General features: G+C 42.9%; 1 protein-coding gene across 8 annotated transcripts in view; it reads right to left on the bottom strand.

The window, feature by feature from the left end:
• Positions 1-20728, bottom strand: part of ITGB4 (integrin subunit beta 4) — an 84361-nt gene that overhangs the window by 9749 nt on the left and 53884 nt on the right. For 7 of the 8 annotated variants that reach the window (XM_066618082.1, XM_066618081.1, XM_066618084.1 and 4 more), the window contains 12 exons: positions 20677-20700; positions 20363-20511; positions 19801-19980; positions 18464-18612; positions 16330-16534; positions 15661-15812; positions 14093-14273; positions 13297-13434; positions 11994-12176; positions 10978-11109; positions 5449-5670; positions 3283-3447 (listed from right to left, as the gene is read on the bottom strand). In XM_066618082.1, coding sequence (XP_066474179.1) covers positions 3283-3447; positions 5449-5670; positions 10978-11109; positions 11994-12176; positions 13297-13434; positions 14093-14273; positions 15661-15812; positions 16330-16534; positions 18464-18612; positions 19801-19980; positions 20363-20511; positions 20677-20700 — 1880 coding nt within the window. The remainder of the gene's footprint in view (positions 1-3282; positions 3448-5448; positions 5671-10977; positions 11110-11993; positions 12177-13296; positions 13435-14092; positions 14274-15660; positions 15813-16329; positions 16535-18463; positions 18613-19800; positions 19981-20362; positions 20512-20676; positions 20701-20728) is intronic. The other variant, XM_066618086.1, reaches the window with a different exon arrangement.

Here is a 20728-nt window from a genome sequence, read left to right as displayed (position 1 = left end):
ATTTAGCAGAGAAGTATTTTATTTATAATAAAGCTAACCTTTTTGCTGCATTTGTTGATCTCCAAGGTGCTTTTGATTCTGTGAATAGAGACCTTTTATGGTCTAAACTACTTAAATGGGGAATAGACTTGCGTTTATTATTCCTGCTACGTCAATTACACTCTCAAAATTTTTGTCAGGTTCGGATCCCAAATTCTAATATTCTCACTGACAGATTTCCTATTCACAATGGTGTCCACCAGGGTTGTATCCTTGCTCCCTTATTATTCAATTTATTTCTATCTGATTTACCTTCTTTTCTTTCTTCTTCTACTCATTCTACTCCGGTTCTAAACGGGGTCCCTGTCTTTACCCTCTTGTATGCAGATGATGCAGTACTATTATTTCTAACTAAATCTGGACTTCGCTGCATCTTGGCTAAATTTCAGGAGTACTGTACACTAAATGACCTAACAATCAATTCAAACAAAACTCAAATTATGGTGTTTTCCCGCTCTTGGTCCCCTACAACATGGACGATAGGTCCAAATATATATAAGCAAGTCCAGTCTTATAAATATTTGGGCCTTATATTTCATTATAAACTTTCTTGGACTCTTCATAAGAAAGCTATCACTTCATCTCTTTCTCCCCAACTTAAAGCCATTTTAAAATTTTTTTATAATGAAGGTAACCAGTATGTTCCTGCTGCTATCCAGATCTTTCAGTCCAAAATTCTTTCTCATTTGTTTTATGGTGCCCCAATTTGGATTAAAGCAATTAATAAGGATATTGATCAGATCGCAGCATCTTTTTTTCGTAGAATTCTAGGGATTCCAAATTTAATTCGTGTTTCCACAATTATCCTAGAATTAGGTATCCATCTTCCAACAACTACAGCCTGGTTACTTACTTTTAAATATTGGCTTAAGCTGTTTTTAAATTCTCATTCCGGTTCCTTATTATATGATTTGTTAAGAGATTCTTATTTTTCTTCTTGGTTTCAGTTGATAGAAAATAAACTTGCTTCTCTCGACCTCTCATTAGAATCCCTGGCAGATATGAGTCTTCCAAGAGCATATTCATTGATAAAAGACAAGCTCTTAGCACTTGAATTCAATTATCTAAGTAATAGTCTCAATTCTGTTTGTTCCCCTCTTTCCCTTGGTTTGGCCCCATCCTTTAATCATGCATCTAATTATTTTTATACATTAACCAATCCGTTACATAGACGAGCCTTTATGTTAGCTCGCCTCAACATTTTCCCGTCGGCAGTTCATTCTGGCCGTTTTTTTAACATTCCACAGGAGAAAAGGCTCTGTCTCTTTTGTCATGAGACTCCTGATTTTTTGTTTCATATACTCTTTCTTTGCCCAGCACACTTTGATATTCGGAATCATTACCTTGATTCTAGGATCCCTTCTGACCTTATCCCCTCTGATATTATTCTCTCCAAGTTTATGAGTGATGTTTGTGATTCCCTAACTGCAGCTGTTGCTGGTTATTTATCCGAGATCCTTAAAGTAACGCTGTTAGAATTTAAATAATTCTAGTATCTTGTTTAAATTGTTGAGTGTTATGCAAATTGTCATGTCAATTGTAAAGTACAATTGTTAATCGTTTGATATGCCAATAAAGGTTTCAAAAAAAAAAGGGGGGGGGATTGGACAAGTTTCTGGAGGAAAAATCCATTACGGGTTACAAGCCATGATGTGTATGCGCAACCTCCTGATTTTAGAAATGGGCTATGTCAGAATGCCAGATGCAAGGGAGGGCACCAGGATGCGGGTCTCTTGTTATCAGGTGTGCTCCCTGGGGCATTTGGTGGGGCCGCTGTGAGATACAGAAAGCTGGACTAGATGGGCCTATGGCCTGATCCAGTGGGGCTGTTCTTATGTTCTTATGTTCTTAATGCGTCCAAGGGAAATATTCAGTGATGTAATGTGGCTGATTGATAGGTGGTATGGCTCCCGCTACCCATTAATCATGCAAGATAGTTATGTGGAAAATTCTTCTGTGTAGTTAGAGGAACTGGCTGTGTCTGTCCAGGAATATAATCCTGGAGTCATGGTGTATGGTGCAGTGAAAAATGTGAACCCTCTGTGCAGCAGCATTGAAAAGAGCAAATTCTAAATTAAAGATGATTAGAAAAGGGACTGAAAATAAAATGGTTAATAACATAATAATGCCTCATATGGCATAGCCACATTTGTGCAGTACTGGACACCCCATCTGAAAAACATATATATACATATGTGTGCCACTTAACGACAGGGTACGTTTGCCAATCCCTGTTGTTATGCGATTAGGTTGTTATGCGAACATTCAGCCCAATCTAGTGCCTTTGATGTGTAAACAGACACTCCCTGCCAAAAACTAGCTGGCTGTACAGGCTACTGGAGATTGATTGCCTCTTCTTTGCATTAAGGGCAGACACACTACTGCAGGCTATGGGAGTCCTGACTGCCTCATTAAGAGCCTCTTTCTTGTGCTTTAACCACTGTCATGTATGTGATCTGTTGTTAAGCGAAAGGTTGTTAAGCGGCTGATGTCTGTACTGTAAAGCTGGCTGGTAGAAATCAATTAAAGGGGAACTAAAATGATCAGTGGGTTGAAGCATCTTCCTAGATAGGTTTGGGGCTTTGCAACTTTAGAAAAACCAACCAACAGAGGGCATGCTAGAGGTTTATAAAATTATGACTGGGACAGAGAAAGCAGAGAGAGAATTTTTTCTACCATTCTCATAAACCAGAGTCTCCCAATGAAACTGATAGATTCATGTCAGACCAAAGAAAGCCCTTCTTCAACACCAATAATTACACTTCTGGAATTAACCGTCATAGAACGTAGTGACCGCCACTTGCTTAAAGGCTTTAACATATTGTTAGACACATTCACGGAGGAAGGGTTTATCAGGATAGGCATATAATAGCTAAATATAACCTCCATGTCCAGAGACAGGGTACCCCTGAAATCTCTGTTGTGAGAGACATGCAGCAGGGGAGGGCTGTCGGCTTCATGCCCCACTTGTGGATTTCCTGGAATAATCAGAGTAGCTACTGTTGGGAACAGGGTGCAGGACTAAATGGACCCTGGGTCTGATCCAGGAGGGCTCTTTTTATGTTCTGTGTTACAGCTGGTCCAGTTTTATAAGCTACTACCATCACAAAAGCTAGAGGAGAATGAAAGCAGAGGCAAAAGAGAGCAGGAAGTTGCAGCCTTGGGAAATTGAAGAATAAAGTAGGGAAAACCCTCTTGCTGAAATAGGAGGGAGGAAATGGACAGGTTCAGCCCAACACTTACCATGTCCAGATATTACTGTAGTGTACTCCCTTGTTTGAGATGAGCTTCCAATTACCCTTCTCTCGTGGTGGATGTGCGGACTTAGACTGTTGTAGTTGGAAGTCACATTCCGGGTCAAGCTTCCACCAGGGAAAGTGAAATCCATTCGGCCGTTCATCATGTGTTCTGGAAAAGATTTGGTTCACAAAGCTTAACAAAATTCATGACCTGTATCTATGGATGTCTATACCAGCTGCAAACCAGAAACATACATGTTGGGGCTTCACAACCATTGTCAGTTTCATGGGAAGCAGACACCTATGCTCTTGCCACACAACATTTAAACTCGGTGCAAAGGTTGCACCAGCACCCATATGTTTCAAGATGTGGCTAAGAACTGAATGGAGTGACCCAGAGGGAAATGCAAAACAGAGAGAATGAGAGAGGCTCAGGTGAGGAGGTGGCTTCAAATATTTTACTCCTGGACTAGCTTTACGTAGAAATCCCTGGAAAGAAAATTCCGTGAGTACAATTTGACAAATCCATTTTAAACTACCATCTAGAGGTGAAAATCTGGTTCCAGGCCCTTGAAGAAGATGGGAACAAACATCAATTGCTTAGAAACACGATTGACGCTATTACATAAATTCATGTAAGACAAAGTCTACCAATGGCTATTAGTCATAACGGCCAAATGGAGCCTCTATATTTAGAAACATTATCACTGTAGGAGATGGATGTTAAAGACAGATAGTAAAGGGTGGCCTTCATGTTCCAGTTCTGTTTGTGAGATTTACTGATTAGTGGTATCTGACTAGCCACTACTGAAAGCAGAACACAGGACTAGGCAGGTTATGGTTTGTTTCCCAAGGTCAAGTCTTATGTTTTCAGGACTTTGATGACATTTCAAAGTGAAAGTTTAACACAATGAACTATAAAACACTCCAATTATACTGACTTCATAATGAGGTTCTGAGCACCCGTTTTCTCCAGTTAAACCCTATATATCATTTTTGTTCTCATTAGGTTAATTTAAAAGATTGATTCCAAACCTGAGGAGCTTGACATTAGCTATTTTGAGGTTGCGTAATATTCAAAATTACTCTTCTGAAAACAACTCTCCCTCATAATGGGGCTGCTCTGTGAAAAACGCTTGGTTTTTGTTTCTTTCTTATATCGACAATAATTCTTCTGTACAACATTTCTCAAATCAACACAGATTTTCTGGAAGGACATTCCTTTTTATTTTTGCGTGATCATTTATTCTATGAAGATCTGTCTTCAATGATGGTAATATTCCAATTTTTGTTTTGATGCAGGTATTGATGCAGGTATTGGGCAGGAGGTCTGGTCTAGAGGGTAGAGCCTCCATTTGCCTGAAGATTAACATCCACAAGGTCGCCAGTTCGAGGCCACCGGCACCGTGCGACCTTGAAGCAGCTGGCAAGCTGCAGCTGAGCTGTTCCATCTGTTCGGAGCGTGGGAGGATGGAGGCCAGAATGTTAAACCAGATCGGAGTGTAACACCTTGAATGTAGTGGTTCTTGAAAGAAAGAACCTTCTTTCAATTTGTAAAAATCCCTGCGTGGATTTAATAAGCCTGCCTATGTAAACCGCCTTGAATAAAGTCTTGAATAAAGACCAAGAAAGGCGGTATATAAATACTGTATATTATTATATTATTATTATTATTATATTATTGCACTTTATGATGGTGTTTGGATTTATGTTTTCATTTTGTTTGGTTTAATTATATTACTTTCATGAAAAATTTAACTGTTGAAAAAGAAAAAATACACCTTTGTATTCTAGTCATTCAACTCGCAGGGAAGGCAATCTTCCTAACTGGCGTTGCTAAAGGAGATTCTAGTAGAATAAATTCTCAGAGGGTGGTTGGAGACAATAATCTTTCTATTTATTGGCCTCTAAAGGATCCATATGTCTGGCAGATGCCAACTCTTAGCAGCTTCCCATTCCATGCCTGAGGTAGGCAATTACTGTGGCACTTAACTATGTGTATATACAGACAGATCACAACATATTGCAAGAAGACTCGGCTACAGATGGTAAAATACAGCATGCCAACACTAATGTGTCTCTCTACAGGGATGGAGAGACTGATTCCAGGCCCTTGGAGGAGGACAAGACATGACAGTGACTGGAAGGGAGGGAGGCAGTCGTCCTTCACCTGGTTGGGGCTGGGGAGTCCCACTCCTTGGCAGACTGCCGCTGGCTGCATCACTGTCCACTAGCTCAGAGTGGATGCTATTCTCAGAGAGGAGACCCTCCGCATCCGAGGAAAAGCAGCTGCTGTCCGAGTAACGAGGAATCAATTCTGCTGGGAGCCTCCAGGCGACGCGGCGAAGGTCCAGCTCCTCCCCCAGCAGCTGCACATGTTTCCACCGAGAGCCTTTTGGAATGAGTGAAGCACTTGTGTTGGCACAGGCGGAAAGGTGGGGGGGGGCGCAATTATGGGCACAAAGGAGGCAGTTGGCCACCTGCAACCTACATGCAGCCCTTTCAGTCCAAACGCCTCCTAGTATGGAAGAGGGCAATGAACTCATAACACTTGCCTCTGATGAAATGACAGACCTATCTCATAGCTTTAAGAATACATAATAGGTTTTCACCAAACCAGCTAAAGGTACATCTTTGCAATATCCTTGGATTTTTTTTCTTAATCTAAATTGCTAAAAGAAGAAATTTAAGATATACTGTGAGTAAAAAAATGGGTTTGCACAGACCATTTCCATTGCCTTCATAAAGGCACACATTTCACAATATACTCCTAACCCTTCTCCTAGTTTTAAAATAAAAATGCTTTAATAATATTTCTGATGGTTTTAATATTTGAGATATTAAAGGTACAATCCTAACCAAGTCTACTCAGAAGAAAGTCCTATTTTGTTCAATGGGACTTAACTCTCAGGAAAGTGTGGTTAGGATTGCAGCCTTAATTTTGTGGTATGCAACTTTTGGGCAGAAGTTGATATGAAGTGATATCACTGTACACTGGTCCCTACTACAGTATTTGCTCTTTTGTTTCATCTCTGTGTGCTATGCAGGTATACTTGATACCTTCTTCTTTGAGACTTCCACAATATGTATTCACACATAGGTTTGTCTCCAGGAAAAAAGGGATTAACTTTCTGTAGTTAGAAAGAGGAGTGGGTGCCAAAATCCCACCCCACCCCACCCCAAACTATACATTTCAGTGTGGTTGAAAAGATCTCAGAGCTCATCTGCTTCACACTTTGGTAGTGCAGTAACATAGGGGCTGCTGCAAATTCCCCTGGTATTTCGGTACTGTGCATGTGGACTTCTTCAGTTTTTCCCAGGTTATGAAGATAAACTTGAATTTGAAAGGCAACATGTTCTGAGGTTGACAACCAGAAAGCAAGCTCAGAAACAAAAACATTGTATTTCACATGTCCATGTTTCTCTGTCCATTTCATGATTTTGATGAAAAGGGCAGTTTCCCCCCCCCCCCCCATTTGGACTGTAACAATTCCAGAAAATAATGATCAGAGAATTAGTGCAACTTGACTAGCTGTTGTGCACACATCTGGGTTTTAATTTGAGGCAGTACTCAACCTCCAGAATCTGCTTTTAAAGCTAGGTTTAAGTCCTGGAACATGTGAAATAAAATAAATAAAAATGAAAATGAAGAGAGCTCATGAGCATGTCCAAAACTGAATTACTACAGCCCCCTCTGTGCTTAATGACTCATCAGAGATTGAGGGCCCAATTCTGTTGGGCGAGTGCTAGCCCTTCGCTGGCGCTGAGAGTTGCAAAAGTGCCATAAGGCACACCTGCGACACTCACCACCAGGCCAGTGCCGTGCAAGCCTGAGTCAAGGCAGCACCAGGCAGAAGCCCGCTGCATGCTTCCCAGAGCTATGGGTGAGTGCCAAGCAGTGGAGAGTTGAGTGGGGGTGGGGGGAGGCATTTCAAGGGGGAGGGCAAGAGGGAGATATGGTGGGGGAGGGAGCAGGGTAGGAAGGAGAGCTCCACCAGATCTGAAACCCTGCACTGTTGGGCTACTGGCCCAACACAGACCTGCTCTACTCTGCACTGGCCTCCTCCCTTACCCAGGGGAAGGGGACAAATTTCCCCTTCCCCCGAGGAGCTGGTGGTGGTAGCTCCTCTGGGCTGCTCAGGATTGGGCTGCCCAGATGGGAACTTACAGGCCAGAAGGCAGCAAGGCAGGCTTGAGACAAAGAAATTAATCATGTTGCCTAATATGTATGAACGAGCTCCCAAGTTCATGAGTCTGAAGTGGTATTCATTAAAATTCTTGCTTATAAGGATCAATCCTATATGTAGGAAAGGGCAGTATTTTGCAACAATGATAAGCGACGTGAGTGTTTTCCCCCCCTGGGATATGGTTCTGAGGAAAATGAAATGTAAAGAAAACAAAGTCAAAGGTGAATGGAAAGACCGTAGAGCTGAAGTGAACAGGAAACTTCCTTCCATTCAAAGAGGAAGGGAAACAGGGACCTTGATCCTGAGACCCTTGGGCATTCTCATTTGCACCCACATCTTTTGAATGTCTTTATTTCATTTACTTCAAATGAAATGAATGGGGAATCCAGTCCAGCTGGAAGTGGGGGAGGGGGCGGTGGGCAGAGTGTGTATGCTGAATAGTTCCATGCATGCAGGAGAGGTCTAGAACAGATTGCTGGATTGGGATGTTAGCCGTATTATATAAGGAACTGTAGTACAACTACAGAATGGGCTCACTGGCCTGTATGGCTGCCAGATGTTCACAATCAATTAATCCGTCAGGAAATGTGTAGGGCTGGAAATCTATCCATTGATCCCCATGAAATATGACACTTCCATGGTTTCCACATCTCCACTAGATATGCGTTCTGATAGATACCAACTTCAAGGAAGCTCACATAATGCAAATATCACAAGCAGGCTATCATTCTGCAGCTCACATCACATTTCTGAACACATTCAGAATTCCTGTCACTTCATGCCATGGCCACAATCCAACACAAATGTGCAGTGCTATCCTATGCACATTCACTCAGAAGCCTGTTCCACTGTGTTCAATGAGGCTATCGCCCGGTAAGTACCTATAGGTTTGCAGTCTTAAGCATGTCTTGCTTACATTCTTTTATTCCAAGGGCTGACGCATGCCTAACTCTCTGTGAATTGTGGTCTGTTACTCAGTTCTCCTTCATTGGTAAGATAGTCTGCTATCATGCAGGCTGACACTTCACACTTGACTCAACATTTTTTCAACCGCTTTGCACTCAAAATGTTTTCCAGTATAGTCCTTCCTTGAGCTTTCCAGTCATGGGTCTAACCCAGCCATTTTCAATCACTGTGCAGTGGCACACTGGTGTGCCGTGAGTGGTCCACAGGTGTGCCAAAGGAATTTGGGGAAAAGTCATTTATTAGTAGGGCCAATGGGGGATGCGAGCCCCCCTCTGGCAACATGATGTGACTTGTCAATTGTCAAAAAGCTGATGGTGTGCCTTGAACATTTTAGTGCCTTCTCAGTGTGCCATGAGATGAAAAAGGTTGAAAATCGCTGGTCTAACCAATGTTCCACAGCAACGTTTCTCAGACTGTGGGTAGGGACCCACTAGGTGGGTTGTGAGCCAATTTCAGGTGGGTACCCATTCATTTCAATATTTTATTTTTAATCTATTAGAATCTATTTTTAATCTATTAGACTTGATGCTACCATGGTATGTGACCGCATTTGGGGAAATGTTACAGACCTGTACTTTGAACAGGCTACTATGCATATGCTTTTAACAATGATAGTAATGCCGATCCTGCAAAGTATGCAGTGGGACTGGAGCTTCGTTTTGCTGGCTGGGAACACAAGAGCCTCCTCCCCTGAAAGGGGATTGGACAGGGACTGGGAGCTGGGCGGGCCCAGAGGATTCTTAGGGCACCAGCGCCCAGCCCTCTTCCGCTTTTGCACGTGGGCACGGTGCTGACACACACCCGCCCATCCCTAGAGCAGTCTGAGTTTTTACTGGTTGCCGTTTGGGGCTGGGTAGGAATTTTTTGCTTTCTGCCAAGATTGGCTGGTGGCAGGCAGTTTTTTCGCCTACCCCAGACTGCCGGGGGTTAAGGGGTTCCCCTTTCCTACTATCCTTGGTCACTTTATGGCAGGTGGTGTGGGGTAGAAGGCATGAGCCGGACTTTGGGGTGCACCTTCAGGTGGCTTAGGCAGGACAGAACCCACTTTCAGTCCTCAGGGGCCCAGCAGCACGAGGGCTGGGACGGGGCCCTGACTGGGACTGCAGGGCCACCTCAGAGGCTCAGCGGCTTGAGGTGGCACTGCCTGCAGTCCGTCTGCTTCATCCCTTCATGGGGTGAAGACCTGGATAAGCTGCGCCGCCTGTAATGGGGCCTGGCTTGGAGTCGGGTGCATGCCCAGCCCGGGGACAGATGCGATTCTGGTGCCTTCCGAGGGTCCGGCCTCCGTACCACAGGTGCTTTGCTGCCCCTGCATCTGCAGGTCTCTCTGCCTCTCCTATAATACCTTACTTAGTAATAAAGTGGCCCTTTCTCCCAGCTCATTTGTCTCGAGTGTTCACTGGGGTGTGCACAAACAAATGGGACTTACTCCTGGGTAACTGTGGGTAGGACTGCGGCCTAGGATTGTTAAAGGTTTGCCTGCTTGATGATGTCACTTCTGGTCATGATATCACGTCTGGTGGGTCCTGACAGATTCTCATACTAAAAAGTGGGTCTCGGTGCTAAATGTGTGAGAACCACTGTTCCATAGAGATCAGGAAGATACTAGGCTATGTTGGCTGGAGGAGACCCTGGCATTACACTGTAGTGTGAAGCTCAACTCATTACCTTAAGCCGTTCAAGCTTATATTGCTAAATATACTCCTCAAGGAAAATTTTGTACACCTTCAACCTGCCCACCCCTGCTTACAGCAATGTTACCCATTGGAAAGCTCTCTCCCATTCTATCACTGTGTAAAAAGACTCTCAGGAGGGCATAAGACTAGAGGAGGTAAGTGTAAAGACTACACAACAGTAAATTCTAGTCTGTTCAGAAACACAGCCACAGCTCTTAAAACTAAACTAAAATTTAATTCATCACTTAAATTCAATTATTTATAGTCACTGTCATGCTTAGATGGCACTGGCCCCTGAAGCATATTGAATGGTGAAGAAAAATCTGAGGCTGTGGCTGATCGGAATCACAAGATACTTAATGGCTGAAAGGCCATTGCTTGCTTATTTAGCCAGAGACTATTAAACATTACAAGGTTCTGGCAGTGTATCTATATTGTGCATGCAATTAAACCACTTGGCAGCAGATGGTACAAGCAGTCACTTGAGTATCACAGGCATAGAAACTGCTGCATGGGGGGGGGCGCAAATGACAAGGAATGCACTTTGACATGACTTCCTAGTGAGTGCTGAGCTCTGTTCATCTGCTTCGAATCCAAATGAGTCAGAAGCAAAAGAGTGGGACCCTATGTAAGCTTTACAAGTAGGGGGTTCGTCTTTAAATAAGGGAAAAATTAACTTCCTGTTGCACTGTGGCTAGAAATCTCTTCTAAATCCAAATAATTTTATGCTACTTTAGTTGCTTTTTACTTTCCCTACTTTCAGTTCTAAAGGACAGACACCTAACAAGGCTTCATTGTAAAAGCTCTAAAAACAAAAGCCACCACAAATTCTTTTTTTCTTTTTTGCAAATTGCAGCAATGTATTGTTACCAGAGTCATCTGAGACGCTGGGATGTTTGCTACCAGCTGGAGAGCGCAAGACATCTGTGCTGTACATCAGGTAGCTCTCATAGTCCTCTCCTCCTTCAGCATCAATGATCGGCACATCAGGAATGATAGGAACTGCAAAGAAGTAAAAAGCACTATTAAGGCATTTCTGTATGTTCCAACACAGTAAGCCAGAACTACTACTACTACTACCACCACCTACTATCTACTAACTACTAATGAACTACTATCATTTGTGAGATTCACTTTGGTGGAGTGGGGCTGGGGGAGACAAATCATGCAGATCTTGGTATTCTGTTTTTAAAAGAAGATGGAATGAATACTGTCATACTAGCATTGCCTAGCAGGGCCTAGCAGAAGAGGACCCAGCTGCTGTGAATGTCCACTAATTAAAAAAAAAAAAGTTAAATTCACAGAATGGTAAAATTGGCCATGGGCAGGGAGTTGCATAATTCAATTCTAATGGCATCACAAAAATAGCCAATATAAAAATATGAAGTAGCCTTTTAGTGAGCCCAGCCAGTGGTCTATCCAGGTCACTACTGTCTACTCTGACCAGAAGTGCTTCACCAGCTTGTCAGATGTTGGTTTTTCCCTTAATGGGAAAAAAAACCGGCCAACAACTGTGCCTAGAGACACCAGGATTGAACCGGAGACCTTCTGGCTACAAAGTACATACACTACCACTAAGCTCCTATGGCTCCTCTTCTACAGGTGCCCATGACACTCATGCAAACTATATTCCAGAAGACAATCCCAATAGCAACAATTCTGCCAACTGAGGAAAGAATTGCATTTCCCTCAAGTACAAAATATAGTACACTGCGTGCGATAACCTCAAAACAGAAGTGCAAACTGAATAAGACATGTTGAATATAATAAATGAGCACAGTTGCACATTTATTTTTCTGACATGCGTATTTTACAAGTCAAAAATGACAATTCTGCATAGCAGAAGCTTGACAGTGTGCACTTTAATTGTTGCAGTAATAACTCACTGGACATAGGGCGCTTGGGCTGTGTGGCCAAGTTAATAGTAGCTTCTCTCTCAGGTCCCCAACCAGCTCCATTCCTGGCCTTCACTGTGTAGCGATAGGGCTGTGACTCCCGTAAATTTTCAATCAGAACCATCCGCTTCTTTGGGTCCTCCACCATGACTTTCTTTGGTATTCCAATGGGTCCTGAAAGCAGATGCATACATATGACCTTTTCCTTAGGAATATTTGCTTTTATCTCCTACATAAACCACCTTCTGTCTCCTACTTAGGACTAAAGACAACATAGCACAGGCCAACTTCAAGACACCTTTCCAACTGTACCCTTGCTTTGTGTTGTCCCCTTTAACAGAGTTGTCATATTTGCAGCAATACTTAAAAGGAGGCATTAATGCTGTCATGTGCCAATGGCTCGAACTATTCAATTAGCAAGACTCTTTCAGCATCCCATTGCAAGCTGTGCAATTAACCTATCATATGGTTTTGTTGCCCTAATCCAGTATCATTCCATCTGTCCATGATAGAATCTGTGTGGGACTGCAAACAAAGAGCAGTCTCCCTCTTCCTTTTCATGGAAATCAACAGCAGGTCCACTGTTCTGCCTTCCATACGTGGAAACCAGTGCAGAATGCTGACGCATGCAAATTAATCCTGTGTATACTGGCTGCATGGACCTGGTCTGTTTTCACATGTGCAGATGAGCTTTGCGTGCTGAAATCGACACAATGGTAACTCATTGTGCACATCACCGTTAGGATTTTTGCCTTGAAAAATATGTGTGCTTAATATATATATTTCAAGGCAAAATCCTAATGGTGATTTTATTGTGCACATGTTGCATTCAATATAGCGCACTTCTTGAATGCACTTCTTGCATTCAAGAAGTAATATTTTTTTACATATGATTACTCATTCAGCTGATTCCAAGGAGATAAAAACACATTTTAGAAACATATAACACATGCTTTCACAACACAAACACATTGGACACAGAAAGATCCAGCTTCAAATTCTCACGCAGCTATGAAGCTTCCTGGGTGACCTTGACCTTGGGACAGTCACTATCTCTCAAATCTAGTATGCAAAGCGCCATGTTCTTCTTCACATCCTATCATTTCCACTCTTTTGGGGGTGACTGAAGACCATGGCTTGGACCAACACACAACTGAAGAATAACATTCTCCATTGATGCTCCGTAAACACAACTAAATGAATAACTGCAAAAGCAGGTGCTAGACAGTCCAGTCATGTCTTACAGTTTTCCAGGTGGCTCAAGGTAAAAATAGCAAATGTAACACATGCATACTGTTTTCCTCATTGACGGGTCCATAGCCAACTTCATAGGCTGCGATCACTCCATTAGTTTCAGCAGGTTCAGCCCAGCTCAGCTGTGTCACGGTAGAGGAGACTACATTAAAAGCCAAGCGTCCAGGCTCACTGGGAACTATAAAGATCAAGAGTAAAACAATTATTTAGAAGTCAACACATTGAGATTGCTGGATACATCTAATGCAGGGAGTGAACTGAGAGCAATAGCCCCCCCCCCTGAATAAGGTTGGAGACATCTCAATATAACATAAACATAGTTATTTTAAATAAGATCTAATAACATCAGATATCAGCAAAATCAGGCTCAGTTTGGAGGGTTTAGACTAGCAAAGGTAGGCAACCTTCAGCCCATAGATCTGCATCTGGCCTGCCACCCAAAGTCATCTGGCCCCAATAGATATAGCCATATGGCCTGCCGTGGTCCTAAAAAATAATTCAAGTTTGTAATTCTATTTCTGTAAAGCTTACAGTATAAATAGACCAAGGGCAGAAGTTTCCTTTGAGCGTCATTATCTGTCTGGGCATGTGTCTCTCCATGCCATGCCCATCTCTTTTTTTTTTCTTAGCTCTATGGACTAATCAGGGGGTTCACACATGTGTATCAAACACGCATGTATTCTTACTATTGATGGACCCCGCCTCTGGCACCTATGTTGAAAAGGATTCCCAACCCCTGGTTTAAAGAGATTGATGTCATACTTAGCAAGGGCCTGCAGAACTGAGGAATATCATTTGGATATCTTAGTTAGTTTCTATGGAATGTGCAAACTTACTGTCCTCCAGTGTTCGGCAGTGAACTATTTTAGAGAAAGGACCTTCACCCACAGAACTGTAGGCACAGGACTGCATTTCATAATCACAGTAGGGGTACAAGTTAGTCAACTCTGCTGACGGCACTTTGGAATCTAGCAGATGAGCCTCTGACTCAGGGTCACCTTGGATCCAGTATTTCACCTGCAGCACAAACAGAAAACCTGTTAATTTCCAATTCTTCCTTAAGCCACAAAGAGCAATGAACCCTCACATAATCAGATATGCCCCTTAATTAAAAGGAAGTTCTTGACTCCCATCATTTCCCCAAGCAACATAAATACGAGTATCTTCCCACTTCAAACAAATCACACATCCTTGAAACTTCAAAGACATATTACAGCTCTAATGTGCTAGCCTCTTACAAAGACATTCAGTTTCTTTGATACATCAAATTTTATTGAACCTAGCCCTCTGTTTGCACATGTCTTGTATTTTTGCCAGTCATCATAATCTGACTAAAAATGCATCTGAAGCCTCACCATCACTTTCAAGTTGGTTTTCTATCCTTCTTTAAAGTCGAAGGCCATTGGTCAGATTAAGGACACAATTTCTGATCAATCCACATGGATTATGAGAGGTAGAGTGACTTCACTGGAGGTACATACAGCCTTTTTCCACCACAATACCTCATCATTGGATGTCACTGCTCTCTGTGTGTTTTACATCATAACTAGAGCATTTAGGGTGTAATCCTATCCAATTTCCAGCACTGATGCAGCCACGTCAACGGTGCATGTGCTACAACCTGAGGTGGGGGGGAGGCATGAAGGCCTCTTCAAGGTAAGGGAACATTTGTTCCCTTAACTAAGGGCTGCATTACGGCCGCATTTCAGCTGCATGACAGCAAGACTTTCATTCTCTCATAGGTTGCATTCAGCAATCTGCTCCTAACCTAGGGCTTACACACAGCACGCTTCCTTCTTCCAAGAAGAGCCTGTATGCAGGTAGCACAAAACATAAGAACAGCCCCACTGGATCAGGCCATAGGCCCATCTAGTCCAGCTTCCTGTATCTCACAGCGGCCCACCAAATGCCCCAGGGAGCACACCAGATAACAAGAGACCTCATCCTGGTGCCCTCCCTTGCATCTGGCATTCTGACATAAGAACAAGTCATAAGAACAAGTCACAAAGGAAAAGTCATTGCTTCAAGTAAGTAAGGCATGGAGTCCAGTTGTTGTGGACCCCAGGGCATAGTCTGAGGGTGCATGACATCTCCTCCTTGCTGAAAGAAGGCCTGATAGGTGTCTGGATAGATGATCACCTGGGAAATCTATGTACACTTCCTTGAGTTTCATGATGGAAGAAAGGGAGGATATAAAAGTAATCAATCAATTAAATATATGGCATGAGTGAAGAGCAGCAGCATCCAGTGGCCTAGGAAGGCATGGCATAGTATGGCAGTCGAGGGCTGGACTTACCCTCAGTGGAAACACTCAGGATCCTCACCAGAGTGCATAGGTCTAGCAAGATTGTCCCCCAAGATTCTGCCCTATTAAAGGCTTGTCAGGCCGACTGACTGTCTATACCTTGTACCCAGCAGGTTTGCCAGGCGGTGGTAACCAGTTGAAGCGGATCTTCCTGGAGCTCAAAGCCTGTGCATTCGGATTAAGGGGTGCTTCAAGTCTGTCTGTTAGAGACTGTGAAAACTGAGTAAAGCCTGTTGCTGGTGGGACAACTTCTATAAAGAGAAAAAAGAAATGGCATCTCTATGTCAGTAGAACATATATTGCCTTGAGATGTCATAAGAAAAGCAATATAAAATCATTGTATACCGTATATCTAATAATTTACAGTGTGCCTTTTTTACAACTCCTTGCATCCATTTCCACTTGCTTAAGTAAATGAAGCTAAAGAAATCACAGATACTTCCCCTGCCTCCATCCCCTTTCCTCTCCGTGTTCTCACTTGTGTGTAAATATATAGATTGCAAACCTCTTGGGGCAGAGACTTTTTTTTTTACTCTATGTAAAGTGCTCTGTATATTCCTGGAGGTATAGAAATAATACATAATAACACTGCTGTGTTAAAAAAAAATTATGTCCCTTACAGTGGAAGATACAACCTTATAAAGTAGTTGTAAGGATTACAAGAAGATAATACATGAGCAGTACTTTGTACATAGTGCTCTACCACTAGCTACAGCCCCTCCACAGAGACCAAGGAGTTACCTGCATCAGAAAAGTATCAAGACTCACCTGGATCAGCAATTGTCACTATGGTCCGAGGGTGTTTGCCAACCTTTGCACCAAACCTGGGGTTGATGAGATCCACTGCAAACTGCTTCAGCTGCTGATTGTGAAGAAGTGCATCTATCTCAGTGAGCTCCAGCAACTTCACCTGCACCTCCTTCCGCTTCTCCCCAGGCAGAAAAACCAAGTCACCCTCTGCAAAGACAAAGTCCTGAGGGGGAGGGAGAAAGGACACATTAAATGGTGCAGTGATGCAGCATAAATATCCCTCCAACATCTCAGCTCCACTGCAATCAGAAGAACCTCTGTACATGTCAACCATAAGGGTTTACAGACTTTCTTTAATGGTATGGACACAAGATGGCATGTTCTGTGCAATAACTCCCTCAACCACCGATGTGAATTAGTGATAAGAATGCACGGGTGTCAATAATAAGCATGCTTCCAGAGGATGGGAGAAATCCACTTTTTCGTCATGTTTGGATGGCAAGATCAAAAGAATGATGCTAAAGGGTGAATGTTCTCTGCATTGTCACCTTGATTAAGTACTCAAAGACTGACAATGAACTGTGCAGTAGCACATGAATAACTTTTCCCTCCAACTTTACTCAATGACCAGTGATGAATTTAATTTCATCTCCACTAGTGGGTTGCCCTTTTGCCCACCCCAAAAGCTTCATTACCCCAACCATTTCTTTTATATTTAATCCCCACTATCCCTGTATTTTGATCCATGCACTCCAGTTACAGAATGTAGGTTCTCCGTTTACAGCAGTGATTTTCAATCTTTTTCATCCCATGGCACACTGACAAGGCACTAAAATTGTCAAGGCACACCATTGGTTTTTTGACAATTGACAAGGCACACCATGCTGCCAGCGGGTGGTTAATATCCCCCAATGGCCCTATTAATAAAAGGCCCTCCCCCAAACTCCTATGCCACACATGCAGACCATTTGCAGCACACCAGTGAGCAACAGTACAGTGGTTGAAATCTGCTGGTTTACAGTATTTGGAATGTTTGGAGCTCATTGGAATATTCATTCAAGTGCTTACAAATTTTACTGTAAGACCAGAAGTTATTTCCATGTATTGTCCTAAAAAGGAAGAGATCGTTCCTGTATCCATTGGGCAGGATGAAGAGTGCACTTAAACGCCCCATTCTTTTGTATGGCAGTTATGCAAAAAACAGAGACTGATTTCTTCAAGACTGGCCATCAAAGACTTTGGGGTATGCCATGGCAATTACGTTTTTAAACACACCGGCAGAAACTGCTGGTGGGGGGAGCCTAGTAAGTATTAGTTGAACCAAAGTCTAGATAAAACTCCTCCAAACATGGTAATCTGTTAGCACAGATTCAGAATATATGAAGTGACAGCATGTGTAAAAAAATCTACGCCTTCATATATGTTAAAATTCTTTCCAAATCATGCCACCATGAGCAGCATCTTCATTACCCCTGCTAATTGGGTAAGAGGCACTTTTTCAAGTGGGTGCTCCTTTTTTTAGCAGGGGGAGAGTAACTGGCCCACCTCACCCCAGCACTGTCTGTTCTAGTGGCTGTCTGCTGGTATTCATTTGCATTTTTTTAGATTGTGAGCCCTTGGGACAGGGAGCCATTTAGTTATTTGATTTTTCTCTGTAAACCGCTTTGTGAACTTTTAGTTGAAAAGCGGTATATAAATACTGTTAATAATAATAATAATATGTATTCTTGGGTGGACAGCGAATTATGAGACGCATATAAGAAGCATCTATTGTCTATTGCTAATTTATGCTGGGTTTCGCAGATAGAATTCTGTGGCAAGTATATCTAAAGGCTATCAACTTGGCTTTAGACCTAATTCTCATTGTTCAGGAGCACAAATCCTGCTTTGTCTTTTTTCTTATGAAGAGACAAAAAGTGCTGTATGCCTTGTGTGATACTGGAATTTGCTCCTCTGCACAAAAGGAGTTCCTGGATTCCATGCAAGAGTTCATTATCAGCACTTCTACTGGATGCAGCTTCCAGCCTTTACAAGTAGCATGTCCTTAGGCCCCCCTTTACTGCATGTTTTCTGGCTGTATGATAGTCAATGGCCTTCCTACATCACAGCTATCAATGATCTCTCTTGCTTTAGTCAGCTATGAAGTTCTTACCCTGCCATTCTGGGCAGTGAGATCCTGTGTCCTAAATGTGATCTGGGACTTCCCATTGTCCAGTATTTCGCGAACAACAGGGATCTTCGCCAGCTGGTCAAAGCGGCTATATACATAGTCTGGTTGCTGGAAGGTAATGATGCTGTTGGCTAAACAGAACAGTGTTGTGTTTAAAAACAATAACAATTAAAATTTAGTACAGTATCTTCATCTAAACACATATTTTTGCTTAGCAAGTAGAAAAGATTAATGCGTTGCCAGCACTTGCACTCCATTACTAACGTAATTTCTGAACATTATGATGCCTATTACTGTACTTCTGAGATACAATAATTATCCAATGGTTTGGCAGAGTACTTGGAGGCAGAAAGTGCCAGAACTCTTGCCTCAGACCTAGTGTCACCAAGATTAGCAGATGGTAGGGAAATGGGCATCCTTAAGTTGTTCTTGCTGTGCATGAAAATGACGACCTTGCAGATTCAAACATCCACCAGCTTCACCTTTCTTAAAAGGAGCATGAGATGCCAGAGGAATCTGGAGCTGGGATATGGTCTTTCCTGCTTCCTTCTTCTTGCTTTACAGAGCCCCTTGCAAGTGATGCAGCAAGCCTCCAGAGACTCAGAGAAGCCAGAAGCAGCTCCAGGAGTCAAGCTGCAGATCAGCAGCCAATGGGTCATGGATCAGCAACTAGTCCGTGGACCACACTTTGAGAAGCACTGACTTAGGACATTTCTCTCGAGCAGAAGTCACAAATGTCCAGGTCATACACGCATGACTTTCCTTTTTATGTTAACTGTGATCATGTGAATATTCAAATGTAAGCCCATAGTCTTCCTGCTTGTTACCCCATTGACAAATTGGTGTAATTTAGCAGTCCCTCCACCAGACAGTTTAGTGTCAGGATTGTTCCTTATAAACTCAGAGCACAATCCTAAGCAGGTCTACTCAGAAGTAAGTCCTATTGTGTTCAATGGGACTTACTCCCAGGAAAGTGAGGTTAGGATTGTAGCCTGTTTCCCTTGTGCAATCAGGATCCTGTGGAGCACATTACTCTCTTGTGTAACTTGTCCTGCTCTTCACATGCAAGAATGGGACAGGTCTGAAGCTTAGATCCACACCATGTACATCTGTAGCATGCAGAACATTGTCGAACCTCCCTATACATGGCTTTATGGGAACCACTTCAGTATCTAAGGATACCCTTTGGCATCAGAAAACATGCTGAGCAAGGCTCTAACTCAAGAACAATGTCTGAGTTGACCATGCTATATTGTCAGAAGAAGGGACTCTATGCCAATCATACACTCAGTCATGTGCCGTCAAGCTAACACATTTACCTTGTTCTTTAATTATGGTAATGTTGACAAGTCGACGACCGATATCTGCAATCCCCACAGGAACATCAGTGGCCTCCACCTGCAGCTGCTTTTCATCATCATCATCCTCCCTGATGAAGAGGGGGACCCGGACATCCACCAGCTCCACTCCTTCCTGAAACTCTACCATGCCATGGGCATCTGGGTTTGGGATGGAAGCAAGAAGGCAACAGATCAGAAGAGGAGACAGCACCTTACAGAATTGTCGCTTCACTTTTGGTAGAGGTCTAATTCTCTTTGAGATGGCAAACCAGTGCCTGGGCTATACCACTTCAAATATGCAGGTGGGAGCTCACATGACAAAATACCTGTCCCACTTCTTAACCCATTTCTTTAAAAAATGCTTCCATACAGAAATCCAGCCTGTGATGAAGGAGGCTAGGCTGCCTGACATGCTCAGTGGAGAGAATGATCTGTAATGAAAGAGCATTCAGTCATGAGAGCCTCCACCTGTAGGAGTAAGCCCAGATGTTGGGTTTACTATCTCAGTGAGAACGAAGTCCAGATGTAGGTGATCACCCACCTTGGTCAGAGATTACAGTGTAGTAACCAGGTGCCACTTTCAGGTCATTGAAAGCCTCTTGCAAGACATGCTTCTCTGTCACTTTCACGATGTCATTCTTGGCTGAGCGAGGGGCAGTGAGCACTGTGTCCACAATTGTGTGGTCCTGTCTGGAGGTGAGAGGGATGGAATGATAAAGTAAACCAAGCTTTCTCCATCCAGACAGTTACCAAGATACATCATTCAGCAGCACTTTGACAGGCACATGTATGAATTTCAACTATCAGTCTCTAAACTGGTTCCACTTCATAGATAAAATTGAAAATTTTGCTTACCTTTTCCCCGCATTTGGCTGAAGCCTGGGGAGAGAACAGAGGGAATGAATAA

The sequence above is a fragment of the Tiliqua scincoides genome, chromosome 2, assembly GCF_035046505.1.
Source record: "Tiliqua scincoides isolate rTilSci1 chromosome 2, rTilSci1.hap2, whole genome shotgun sequence".
In the NCBI taxonomy this organism is placed as follows: domain Eukaryota; kingdom Metazoa; phylum Chordata; class Lepidosauria; order Squamata; family Scincidae; genus Tiliqua; species Tiliqua scincoides.
This window is presented reverse-complemented; position numbering and strand designations above follow the sequence as displayed.